Source organism: Aquarana catesbeiana, linkage group LG10 (assembly GCF_042186555.1).
Source record: "Aquarana catesbeiana isolate 2022-GZ linkage group LG10, ASM4218655v1, whole genome shotgun sequence".
In the NCBI taxonomy this organism is placed as follows: Eukaryota; Metazoa; Chordata; class Amphibia; order Anura; family Ranidae; genus Aquarana; species Aquarana catesbeiana.
Window position 1 is genome coordinate 23,013,734 of NC_133333.1, and position 13,871 is coordinate 23,027,604.

Consider the following 13,871-nt stretch of genomic DNA (forward strand, 5'->3'; position numbering starts at 1 on the left):
CTACTTATCTTTGTTTGCATCTATCTATTTATTGGCCATTTGTCTATTTATACTTTATAACCAAGAGTCCGTGCATACGACTTTAAATCAAGGGGCTGAGCCCCAAAAATGGATGATGAGATATGTAGAGGCACCCATAAAAGAGGAGATGCGTGAGCGTAGACTTTATGGTAAAAGTGAGTCTTTATTGGATACGCACATAACACTATTGACGCGTGTTGTGCAAGCCAGTTCATCAGGATGGTACTTTAGAACACTTTAAAGTATAACTAAAGGCAAAACTTTTTTTTTCTTTAGTTTTGGATGGAGTGTAGATGGATTAGGACACCTGTCAAGTTTTTTTTGCTGTCTGTGTCCCCGTTAGGGTATGAAAATGAGAGAAAATCCCAAATGTTTGGTTGTCACTACAGTCACTACACTACTACTATGAGGATAGAGTGTTTATCTTCCGATGTGGACACTAGTTCTGGTAACAACCAGGGAGTCCCTTACTTAGATTTCCTCTTACTTCCTGTTTTGGCTATAGGAAAGGAAGTAAAAGGAAATTCCCCCAATGGGACACAGATGGCAAAAAAAAAAAAAAAAACTGACAGGGGTTATAATAACCTGCCCTTATTCTAACGAAAATTAAAAACAAATCCTTTAGTTCTTCTTTAAGTGCTACGGAAAAAAGCTCTATATCTTTTCTGCACGTGTGCCTCCTGAGAAATCTTCTAAATCTGGGCAGGTTCACTTCAAAGAAATAACATTGGAAAAGCAGGTGTCAATTTATCAGTGTTCAGTGGAACAAAGCATTGTGTTTTCCCAAAGAACATTCTTTACCGGTTAATAGAATATAATAGAAAAGAAGAATGTCAGCTGTGTAATGAAATTTACAATGGAAGTAAGGGTGGATCTAGGTATTTTGTTTCGGGAAACTTAACAGCTAATACACCTTTTTTCAACCAGGAAAGCAAGAATAACTACTCTAACTGTGACTCACCTTAACTCTTTAAATGCTTTTGAGGCACTCATTTGGTACCTGAATACAAAGACATTTTAGACAATTGTGCTATTCCAATCTTGTAAACTTTTTGAGGAAAACCAGTTTCTGTTTCTAGCAAGACTGTGTCTCTGTGTACAAAGCCAGCTCCATAAGGACATGGTTTGATGAGTATGGTGTAGAAGACTTCAATTGTCCTGCACAGAGCCCCAACCTCAACCCTACTGAACCCCTTCCGGATGAATTGTATTGAGAGTTTTCTCATTAAACATCTCCATAAAGGCATGGGTTATCCAGTTTAATGGGGAAAAGCTGAATATCCTGTACAGAGCACTGACCTCAACCCTACTAAACACATTTGGGGTGAATTGAAACAAGACAGGTTTTCTCATCTAACATCTTCACAGACATGGTTTATCCAGTTAAGTGGGGAGGACCTAGAGTGTCCTGCACAGAGACCTGACCTGAACCCTATGAAACATTTTTGGTATGATTTATAAGAAGCCAGGTCTTCCCATCCAACATTTCTATAAAGACATACTTTGACCAGTTTTGTGTGGAGGAACAGAAGTGTTCTGCACAGAGTCCTGACCTCAACCCTACTGGACATCTTTGGGATGAATTGGATGAATGAGGTCTTCAGTCAGGTCATCAATACCTCATAATTTCTTTTTTAGCCAAATAGGCACATATTCCCACAGAAATATTCAAATCTTATTTAAAAAGCCTTCCTTTTCTTAGAAGAGTGGTGGCTTTTCTAGCAACAATGTTGGGGGCCAACTTCAAATGAACGCCTATGGTTTTGGAATTGGATGTCCAAAAACTCATATAGATGTGATGGTCAGGTGTCCATAAACTGTTTATTATATAGTGTATTTACTTACAGTCGTTATGTAAGGCACATAGTGACATCCCATGATGTACCACCCAAATTTAACATTTTCATGTTATTTAAAGAATTTTTTAAAAAATGGTGGATCTGATAGAATAACATTATCAAGGTAAACCTTGTCCAGTATCTTATACCAGAGGGATTTCAATGGTCATTTTTCCTTTATGTGTGTTGCATGTTGCAATAACCCCTAAATGTCAAAGCATAATTTAACATCAAGGACTATGTGTACATAACAATACCTCAAGTAATGTAAAACATTGAGAGCAGCGGGATATAATGGAGCCATTTACTATAAGCAGAATACTTCCATTATATAGAGAACGTGCACGTTCAGCTAATGGCAAAAGCAGCTCCATTGTGGCTAAAGTTTCGAGATAACTATTATAATACCACAATGATCAGGTTAGAACAAAACCCTAATTACACCATCTGATGCTATATTTTACTTTCCCACTAGAACAAGACTGTTTGGACTGAGAACAGAAAGTGCAATATCTCTTCCATGGGATGGTGACAGCTTTGGGTTCTTGAATTGTGAGATTTTGTTCCCATGCTGTACTTAAGCAGGTTAAACTCCTAATCTTTCAAAATACTTGACTGGAGACAGCCTAGTAGACCACTGTCTTTATAAAAGATCATCAGTCTCATGCATCAAAAAGCTATACTTAAAGTGGAATTTAAGTTCTTAAAGTACAACTAAAATCCTTCTAAATGTTAAATTCTTGGAAGTTTGTGCTATAATGTGAATGTGTGTTGGGGAAATTTGCCCATTATGGGACACTTACCTACTAAAGGGCCCTTCTTCAGTGATGCAACTATCATAGTCCCTCCCCCTAGTCACTCTGTTGTCAGCACTTCCATTTTTGCCTGATCTTCTTCCATGTTTGGAGTCTTGGACCTCCTTGATTGACCGGGATGGCATAACTCCTAAAGGGTTCACATTGGAGTTGCTGCAGAATTGTACAGAGAATGTACACTAAGCTGTGATAGCAAGTAATTTTAAGATACTTACGTTAAACAAATACTTTTAATAATGTTTTAAGATTACAGAGTTCAGCTTTTTCCAAAGAAAAGGCTGATCTGAATTTAGTATTTTTCATTACCTAAGTGGTAGAAAAGGCAATGGAAGGTAGGGCTTTGGGAGAACAATTCTTAAAATGCCAGTTTCAATTTAAGGGTTAAAATAGAATTCCATTTAAAAATCAAATTCTACCCTTGTTTAAGAACTAAAACTTTTATATTATGCTTTTGCTAGATTGCTGAATGTCTAGATTAACCAAGATTAACCAAGACAAGCAAGAATCCCTTGAGCTTTACTGAATGTGGCTGCTCACAGGCACTTCCTTAAAATATTCTGAGTGTCCGTGTATTCATTAGAGCACAGTATATATTAGCCCCACCCTTCCTGCCAATGATCCGCCTCTATCCTAAATAGCCCCACTTCCATCCAGCCTAGCGCCACCTCATTCTTTCTGGCTCCACCCCTATCCCACCTGGCCAGCAACAGGAATATGCTACAGCTCTTCCTAGCATCATTGGGGCTTGCAAACATGTCCAACAGCCACACTGTCGGGAAAAAGTGATGTGCTTTGCAGTCATGTGATGAGAGCATTTTTTAGACAAAAAAGGTACAAGAAAACATCTGCTTAAAATTTCACACACAACACATTACTTTTATTGGGGTATATGAGTGCTGGAGAGTGAGTTAAAGCAAGCCTTTCCTTCTACTTTAAGTGCTCCAAGGCCACTTGCACATGGTCGAAAGGGGGTCATGAACGATGGTATTTATATACCCATACAACTATGGCTTTCAGCCAGTTTGACTTTGGGCTGGCTGTACATAGCTGAAGGAGCCAAATGTCGCTCCCGTGCAGAGAAATACTCCCGAATGCATGATTTGTGGCTCCCCCACAAAAGCTTGCCAAACTATTTCATTTTTATTATAGCACTTATAGGAGACCTGTCTTGAGAGCAACATGTAGGCTTCCATGACTGATTCTTTGGCTTCATCCCTTTGAGTCACCGACGTAGACATCATTTAAAGGTTTTTGATTATTGCGCTAGTCCTACCAACACCAGTCAAAGTTAGGTTTCACAACAAATACATGAAGAAATATGTTTTTTAGCTGCTGTGATTCAGCGACTTTACAAGAACAGGAGGCAGGATTGCATCACATTTAACTACCTCTTACTGGTTGTTCATACATCTTGATAATTGTTTAACTTGGGGGAAATTAACATGACTTTTGTACAGTATAATTAACAGGCTTGCTTAATGTGTACTGATTTAGAAGTGAGGACCATCAGCAGGGTAGTGTTGGGGACGGATACCGTCTATGCTGACCAAGCAGGCTATGCTGGCTAGCTGTTGGTTGCCAGAACACAGAGTCTTTAATTGCTAGAATGCAGATGTATTGGCTGTGCAGTGTCTTTGGTGGCTAGGACACTGGTGGCCAGGCAGTTCAGTCTCATTGGTTGTTTTGGTGCAGGCAGCCTCCTGCACCATCACAGCTAAAGACACTGTGTGGCCTGGGAGATGAACATGCTTTGAGGTCGGAGTGCCTTGTATGGGCATTCCCACTGCCACTAAATTGGAAGTCTCATTTGGCCTTCTGAAAGGCCCTGATGCGAAATAGAAAATGTAATTCATATGCTGAACATGATCATTACTGGTATTACAGTTACCAGAATATACTTTTTACTAAATAGTGCCCCTTTGATGGGTTATTTTATGAGGTCAATCTATTCTCTGTGCATCTATAAGTGCCACCTAAGTTGACAGCCTCAATTGGCCTCATTAATAGCATGGCCCTGATCATCAGTAACCCATGCTGATCGATACAAATAATATAAAATAAACGTTATATACTGTCACCATACTGGTAAACTTGACTTTTTTAAAGCAAGCCTCCATAAATTCCTGATGGCCACAGTATACAGCAACAGTATCAATTTAAAAAAAGCTCCACTTTTTATCTTAAAAAAGTGACCTAGACCTCCAGTTGAGTGAGGTTTCCTAGGCTGAGATAACGTCATCAATATGACGCAGGCCAAAGGAAGCATTTCATCTATCTCCTCTCCCTAAGTAATTACACTGTAGCACTCCAAAATTGCAGCAAGTCACAAGATGAGAGCCTGCAGCAATGGATGAATTGCGTCAGCCATTTGTGAGCACAGCCAGCTACCGATGCCATATTATACATGGCTGAGTCAAAAAATACATCTGACACTAGGTCTTACGCAGAGTAAAGAAGATCTACACCTTCACCCAAACTTTACATGTACTTCTCCTACCCAAATAATAGAGTCAAAAGGTAAAGATAACTCATAACCAGTTATGTTACTTGAGAGATCTTTGCAATTCTTCTACCTTGATGTGATAGAGAAATAATTATGTGGATGGGAAAGGATGAGGGGTCAGGCAGAGCCTCTAAATAGCTAGGTTCCTCCGGTCAATGTTCTGGTACTGGGTCAAGTGATTAATATTAAATTGGTGTCAATATCAATTCTGGAGGACAATAATTGTAGCAAAGAATGCTGGCGCTAAATCAGAGCAGCCTATTATTTGCAGATTCCTATAACAACCAGTTACATGCTGCATTTAAAAGCTGAAAACCCATTGGCTGCTATAAGTAATTGTATTACGTTTTGCTGGTGATACCTTCTTCACATTAGAAAAGGCAACTTTACAAGTAATGGTCTAAGAGAAGTTCAGCCTTTGCCTCTCCTCTAGCTTTGCCAATGACATTAATGTCCAACCTGTGTACATTCTTTTGCAGGATCCCCAGTCAGTGTGGCTGGTTGTGCTTCAGAGAGCATGCAGATGTCCGGAGGGAAAGCTGCTTTTCGAGGATCTTCTGTTATTGTCCGAAACAGCGGATCATCATGGAGACACAATACATATGCCATGGCCTGGGTGGCTACGATAGCCAGATTGTGTTTATTTTTTCACTGACAGCATATAGAGCAGGCTTTCTCAACCTCCCCCACCCCCCCAGATGAACGCCCCAAAAAAAATGTCAGGTCTTTATGAGTCCCTTTCAAAACCAACTAATCGGGAGTCAATGGGGAAATGCCGCTAACATTAGTGGTTAATAGGAAGAATGCAACTCTTATGATGGTGTTTAGAATGGCATAAAAAGATAACTGGGCCATGCTGCTGGTTTTGACACGTAGTGTTGGCTTTGGAACTATGCAGGCACCATCAAATGGGAGGTCAATCAGTCACAGCTCGACAAACCCCTATAATCCTCTGGAAGAACCCTAGTGTTCCACAATACGCTGGATGAGAATGGCTGATATAGATGGTAGGTACCTTGTGTCTGTGAGACTTTGCCAGGAATTTGCCAAGACAGCAATTAATAAAAAAACACAAAATAGGTCATCATAAGACTTTTGGTTGCATGCAGCACTTATACTAAAGTCTAATTTTACATAATTGTAGTGACCTTTACATCCCATTAAAGAGCAGGTAAAGAAATTGTGCATTCAATTAGTTGAAAAAAAATTAATGACATTCACAAATTAATGTAAAAACATTTCAAAAGCCTCCTAAATTTGGGATGCTATTATATATACTGTAAAGGAGATACAGAGAATCAGTGGTGAATAGTCCAAGAGGCTCCTGTGGAAGACCAGTTTAAGGCTTCCCGTTTCTCTGGCCAGTTCCAATGATGTGTTCACTGAGGGAAATTTACCAAGACTGGTGCAGCAAAAAGCCAGTGTCCAAGTCTGTGGTGCACTACCCCTCTGACACATCTAGTAAAAATGGACTCCTAAAGATAGATTTAACTATATGTTTTCTTCCAATCTGTTAATTCTGTAAAAGTCACTGTAGGGCCCTTGTGCGGCAGTTTTTTTTTCTTGGTCTCCCTATTACCTGTTAATCCTGCCAATCCTGCCAATCCACTATTTTCCACTTCCTTTTATTGTGATGATAACACTGAGAAAATATAAATGTGAAATAGAAAAAGCAATTCATATACTATCATTACTGGTATTACCCATATACCAAAATACAATGTTTTCCCTATAGTGGTCCTTTGTTGGGTTACATTATGAGTTTCTGCTGTTCTCTACCTGTTCTGTAAGTTTTTGGGGGGTGTTGAATAGCATTGCACTTCAGCAAATGATTTAGGTCTGGAGACTCAAGCCGCCAATACTTAGCACCCCGATTCTCAAGTGTGTGAATCAGCTCATACCAGGCTGAATATTTATCAGCTCAGTATGACTTGTCTAGTCTGAAAAGTGACCAATCACATGATGCCTTTCTACTATATCCAGTGTGAAGGACCCGAGCCAATTATCTAATGCTTACTTTATTTTTTATATTTCTGAAGTTGATACTGTATATATATTTAGCTCATGGAAAACACTGAAAACTTAGCATGATTATGTGTAGAAAATAAAATGTAATTGCTTCTTTGCACATTTTTTTAATTCAATAAAGAACTAATCATTGTTGTGAGATCTCAAGCATGTTGCATTCACAATAATGCTTTGAAAACTTGAACTGAAATATGTTATTGTTAACACGCTCAAATGAACGTATACTGTATGACCTAGAACATGGGACTCCAAACTACGGCCCTCCAGCTGTTGAGTAACTGCAAGTCCCATGAAGTAATGCAAGACTCTGACAGTCACAAACATGGCTCTCAGAGGCAGATGTCTCATGGTGTATAATTCCTCAACAGCTGGAGGGCCATAGTTTAGAGACTCCTGGCCTAGTGTAGGCAGAGACCCCTCCAAATAACTGAGTTTGGGTATTTACAGTGAAGGGTAGATCATTTTAATCAATTGTAAATAATTGTACATAATGCACAAAAAAGCCTGCAAACAGTTTGCTGAAGACAAGCAGACTAATGACATGGAATACTGGAACCATGTCATGTGGTCTGATGAGACCAAGAGAAACTTATTTGGTTCAGATGATGTCAAGCGTGTCTGGTGGCAACCAGGCGAGGAGAACAAAAACAAGTGTGTCTTGTTTTGGTAGTGGTGGGAGTGTCATGGTCTGGGGCTGCATGAGTGGGGAGCTACAGTTTATTGAGGGAACCATGAATGCCAACATGTACTGTGACATACTGAAGCAGAGCATGACCCCCTCCCTTCAGAGACTGGGCCGCAGGGCAGTATTCCAACATGATAACGACCCCAAACACACCTCCAAGACGACCACTGCCTTGCTAAAGAAGCTGAGGGTAAAGGTGATGGACTGGCCAAGCATATCTCCACACCTAAACCCTATTAAGCATCTTCGGGGCATCCTCAAACGGAAGGTGGAGGAGCGCAAGGTCTCTAACATCCACCAGCTCCGTGATGTCATCATGGAGGAATGGAAGAGGACTCCAGTGGAAACCTGTGAAGCTCTGGTGACCTCCATGCCCAAGAGGGTTAAGGCAGTGCTGGAAAATAATGGTGGCCACTCACTTTTGTTGCTAGCAGTTAAGACATTAATGGCTGTGTGTTGAGTTATTTTGAGGGGACAGCAAATTTACAGTTATACAAGCTGTACACTCACTACTTTACATTGTAGCAAAGTATAATTTCTTCAGTGTTATCACATGAAAAGATAGAAGAAAATATTTACAAATATGTGAGAGGTGTACTCACTTTTGTGAGATACTGTAATTGCTCTATTATGTTAATTGCACAAGCACTTTATGTATAGTTCATGTGATGTATATGAGCAGAGCTAAGTTTAATATCTTGCAAACATGTTTATAATAATACCTACGATTTTGGATGTCCCAAAGAGCTCTGCATACTTTATCTCTTCCTAAACTTTAATCTGAATGTACTCCTTAACATTCTGCCTGAGCCCTTAACAATGAACTCCTAAAATCAGCCTTTAAACTGGGGCATTTGGCTCTTAAGCTCCAGTCAATTGGTTTGCCGAAACAGAGACAATGTCATCAGTCTGCCAAGGGCAGGAGGAAGCTTTACTTAAGTATCCCAACTCCCAGTGATTAAACACCTGGAGTTTTGTATTAACCTCCCCCCCACCACCATCCTCCTTTCTAACATTAACATGACCATGAACTGAAAGTGGGACTACCAAGTCAAGGTCCACCTATTTTCTAGGGCAGGGGTAGGCAACCTCGGCCCTCCAGCTGTTTTGAAAATACAGGTTCCATGAGACATTGCAAGACCCTGACAATAACAGACATGACTCCTAGAGGCAAATGCATGGTGGAATTTGTAGTTTCACCACAGCCGGAGGGCCGAGGTTGCCTACCCCTGTCCTAGGGGCTCCCTCCCCTATGCCAAAAGCTGGAATAAAATGAAAGCAAAAAGAAAAAAAACAACCTGTGGGTAATTTTTTTCCCTAATATACTTAACTTGACCCTGGCATCAGCTTGCAGTGCCTAGACAAGGGTGATGCCACCATCTTTTCAACGGATCTGGGAAAGCAGAGTGGTTCATATCGTGCAAGAAGATGCTACTACATTGGAATCCAAATTCACAAGATTTAGGCTAATCAACAGGATCTCATTGAAAGGATAGTGAGGTCACCCCTTGCTGTATGGAAGTCTGAGGAAAGTATGAGTATATTATCTAACTTTTTTGCCAACTGATTTTTTTTTTTATCATCTAGTGTTTAGCGCCTTCAATATATTAGCAGGCCTGGCTTGTAGAGCAAGGTCCCCGTAGCCCCAAGCATTAGTCAAACCATTGTTCTGTTCCGTACACTCACCTTATTTTATGCAAGGTACAGTTGTACCACATTCTAACAGCTTCCAGGCAGAATATACTGGTGCCAAACTCTCTCCAAGCAATACTCTTACAAGTGAAGGTTTGCAGCACCCATAAACAAAAAATACAGAAAGAGAATGAGGGTGAAATGCTGGACCCAAACATTCAGATGATCGCATGGGTCAATTTTCACATCTGGTTGACTTGGATTAGACAGCTGCACATCAAACCAGGAGGTCCATGGAAGAACCAGGGTCAACCAGACTGAGAAATCCAAATGCATTCAAGGCTATGAGATTTCTCAACCAATGTCTCAATAGTCAAATGTTTTATTACTTTTGGTTATAACACAAAGACAAAAAACATCCAACATGTTTTGGAGGCCAAAGAACACCCTACCCCCTTCATCAAAGCTTAGAACACTGTAATAGGGTGTCTGATGGATTCTAGAATGCTTCTTAGTGGACAAAACTATATCAGAGTTAATCAGACTATATCAAATGGAATAAAAAAGAAGTGAAATGGCCCTACCTTTAATAGCTATACATGACAAGCTATATGGCGCCGTCTTGGGCTACATGATGTGACTAAATCAAGATTAAAGTAAGCCATCCTCTTTTGTTTTAATTTGATGGAAATACAGCCAAAAGAAATAATGAATTTGTTAGTCTTTGGTCTACCACAAAAGCCATCAGAGGAAGGGCAAGATAAAAAGATTTAACAAGTGTGGACACATTTCTTATAAAACCTTTACAGGTAACTTTCCATTCATGGTTGCTCAAGGAGGATTATGAAAGCCAGATCCTTTCATTAGTTAAAACATCTGATTCACTGCGACAATAAAACAGGTCTCGGCATTTAGATCTAATCATCACAAAAATGATTATACCATTTATGTGAGTATAACTGCAATTAAAAAAAAAATGATCAGATTATGCTTCTTTTAAGTCAAGTGTTGCAGATGACTAAAAGTGAATAGAAAATTATACTGAGACATGAAGTTTAGGCCGGAGAATTCAGTATCAGTGGATCACACAATACTCGTATGAGGTCATTAAAGGTATAATATATATAATATAAGGTGCTTGACCTTTTTATTGAGTAGACCTGATAGTTACAGGGGTAAGCCGAAATAAGTGTCTCAATTTCCTCAAAATTTCAGAAAAATTAGGGAGGGTTTGATAAAATGTTGCCATTTCGGTAAAATGGACAGGAGTTAAAGTGGAATTAAAGTGGAGTTCCACCCACTTTTACAACTCTTCAGCATCCCTCACTAAACTGTGCACTGTAAACGAATTGGATATTTTTATTTTTTTTTTCTCAGCACTTACTGTATATCTGCTGTATTCATTTTTCACTTCCTCCTCCCTGGCCGCGGCCCATCGCATCATTTCCTGTTTGCAAAGCCTTCTGGGAAGGGGCGGAAACTTCCTCTGCAACTGCCGTTGCTATGGAAACCTGACCTGAAACCTATTACACTGCTTGTGCTGCACTGAGCATGTGCGAGATCTGCAAGGATGAGATCCAGGAAGAAATCCAGTCTGGCTTCAGATGCCCAGACTTAAGATGGCCACGGCCTGCTGTAAGTTTATAAAATAACAAACTACTGCCATAAACTAACAAAACAGACCTTAGTTTACAGACTAACTTTACTAGAATACATTAAGCTTGGGGTATTTTTATTTAAAAAGTATAATTTTGGCCGGAACACCACTTTAAGCTCTCTCAATCTACATTAACTATTTAGGCTGATAGCATTTGCGAATAGAAAGGAAGATATATTAGATTTACTTGTTTTAAACCTTTCAAATAGTAAATAGAAAGGAAGATATAAATAGAATGGAAGATAGAAATAGAATGGAGGATATATTAGATTTACTTGTTTTAAACCTTTCTTCAGTTGCCTCCTGGTTTCTGGCCTAGACCAAAATGATGTCATACATCCAGGAGTCTTCATGGCCATTTTTTTTTCTTTCATTAGGAGGAGTAGAGAAGGGGCTTACTCAGCTAAGCACACCCTCCTGCCTGCATGCCTGAGCTAAGGGCAGATTGATTCTAGGAAGTACATGCTGCGTGAATCATTGACCCTTACTCAAAGATGGCTATGGCTAAAAATGCTTGGGGGAGGGGGGGCAAATATTTTTTAAAGGGATTTCTTAGCAAAATAATGCATGGAGACATGGATGGATGGGGAACTTTGCTTTGAATATTAAACATGAATTAAATAGCGTTTTCAGTTTGAGGAGCTCAGACACAGCTTTGGTGGCTTATTATGGCGGCATGGGCTTTTTCATAGTTACGTATAGCTACATGGTTAGCCAGGCTGAAAAAAAAGGCACAGCTGCATCTAATTCAACCTATAGAATAAATAAATAGAACAAATTAAAACCTCCATGTAAAGAATCCTACACCCGCAGATGATCCAGAGGAAGTCAAAAAAAAAAAAAAAAAAAAACACAAAACATGGTCCAGTTTGCGCAAACAGGAGAAAAAAATAAATCCTTCCTAAATGATGATTAATATTATTATATTTCTATATCACCTTTCTCCCTGGGGACTCTAATTGGTGGGCAGGCGGTGAGGCAACCATCTTGGGCATGCTCAGTAGAATGTTATACTAGTACCACATTTAGACAGGAGCCATCTAACCTACCAGCATGTCATTGGAGCGCGGGGGGAACCCACACAAGTACAGGAAGAACATGCAAACTCCATGCAGCTAGTGTCTTGACTAGAGTGACCACATGTCCCGGATTACCCGGGACAGTCCCATATTTTGCAGGTCTGTCCCAGGTCTTAGGTTCCTTCATTTGCAAAATACAGTGTCCCAAAAATGAAACTGACACAGCCACCCTGCACAGTGCATTCTGCACACTGATTGGGCAAAGCTTTGCCCAATCAGGGCGCAGTAAAATCCTTAACAACCGAGTCATAAGCTGTCAACGGGCTTCCCTGTTGACAGCTGAATAATAAAAAAAGAAAGGTAGGTAAAAAAAAATAATGGCGTGGAACCCCCCACCCTTCGGGTCCCTGCTGGGATAAGGGTCTGGTATGGAATTTTGGGGGGGACCCCACAGCATTATTTTATTTTTTTTTTTTTCATAGCCGGGTGTCCCGGCAATTACAACTGCGAGTCAATTTAACTGTGATTTGACTCGCTTTTTTTTTCTCTAAGTATGTAATTTTTGCTGCAGCATGTTCTATGCATGCTACAGATTTGCCACTTTACAAGCAGACTAAGGGGATCCCGTGATGTATATCTTTTTTTTTTTTGAGAAGGGGGGGTGGGGTTGGGGTGTCCCTGAATGGCAGCTTGAAAAGGTGGTCACCCTAGTCCTGACCCATACTTGAACCGAGGACCCCAGCCCTGCAAGGCAATGTGCTCCCCACATGGCAATGGAATAAGAATTTATATGTTAGTTCTATTTTTTTTTTCAACAGTTGCTATTTTGAATGCCTGATTGTAATGTAAGACATTAGGGCTGTTAAGACATTATTAAGACATTAGGCTAAGACATTAGGGCTGTTTACAATAAAAAGGGAATGGAATCCCAATTGTCTGTACAGAACATCTAAAAATATCTACATGAATAATAGGAAGTGTAGTTCATTGTATCTATTTCCTATTGTTAGTATCCAGATGACACAGACGATAAGGTGACATTAATCAGCAGTTTAGCAACAGTAACTGGTTTAGAGGAAGTATTGTAAGCTATTACAAAAAAAAAAAAAAAACATCTATGAGCCCATAGTTACTTTAAAGCTGAACATCAGACAGACAGTGAAATATACAGTTTAAATACTCGTATCTGCTATTGGTTTTTAATACAGTTCAGATACTTTTAAGAATTCGGCACCTTTGCCACACAGCCCAGCCAGAGGGGTGACACGGCTTTCTCTGTTAGAGTTAAGCAATACAGCGCCACCCCCAACCTGCTGTTTGGAGAATGAAGCAGCAACACAATGATAAGGCATCAACTCTGCTCTTTCTGCTATTTCCCCCATGTTTAAAAAAAAAAAACTTAAGACAAGCTAGAATAACCATATGCTATTACATCCACACTGGGCTTTCTAATTAAAAAAACCCAGCACTGGATATATGCTTTGGTGCACCCTGTGTTTAACCACTTGACCATTGGGCACTTAAACCCCCTTCCTAACCAGACCAATTTTCAGATTTCGGTGCTCTCACATTTTGAATGACAATTACTCAGCCATGCAACACTGTACCTATATGATTTTTTTGTCCTTTTTTTCACACAAATAGAGCTTTCTTTTGGTGATATTTAATCACCG

The 13,871-nt window shown here is 39.8% G+C and overlaps 1 protein-coding gene across 1 annotated transcript in view; it reads left to right on the forward strand.

Moving 5' to 3' along the window:
- Positions 1-7,344, forward strand: part of LOC141110447 (phospholipase A2 inhibitor and Ly6/PLAUR domain-containing protein-like) — a 52,965-nt gene extending 45,621 nt beyond the window's left edge. The window contains exon 5 of the mRNA XM_073601793.1: positions 5,657-7,344. Within this exon, the coding sequence (XP_073457894.1) occupies positions 5,657-5,832 (176 nt within the window). The 3' untranslated portion in view covers positions 5,833-7,344. The remainder of the gene's footprint in view (positions 1-5,656) is intronic.
- The last annotated feature ends 6,527 nt before the right edge of the window (positions 7,345-13,871 follow it).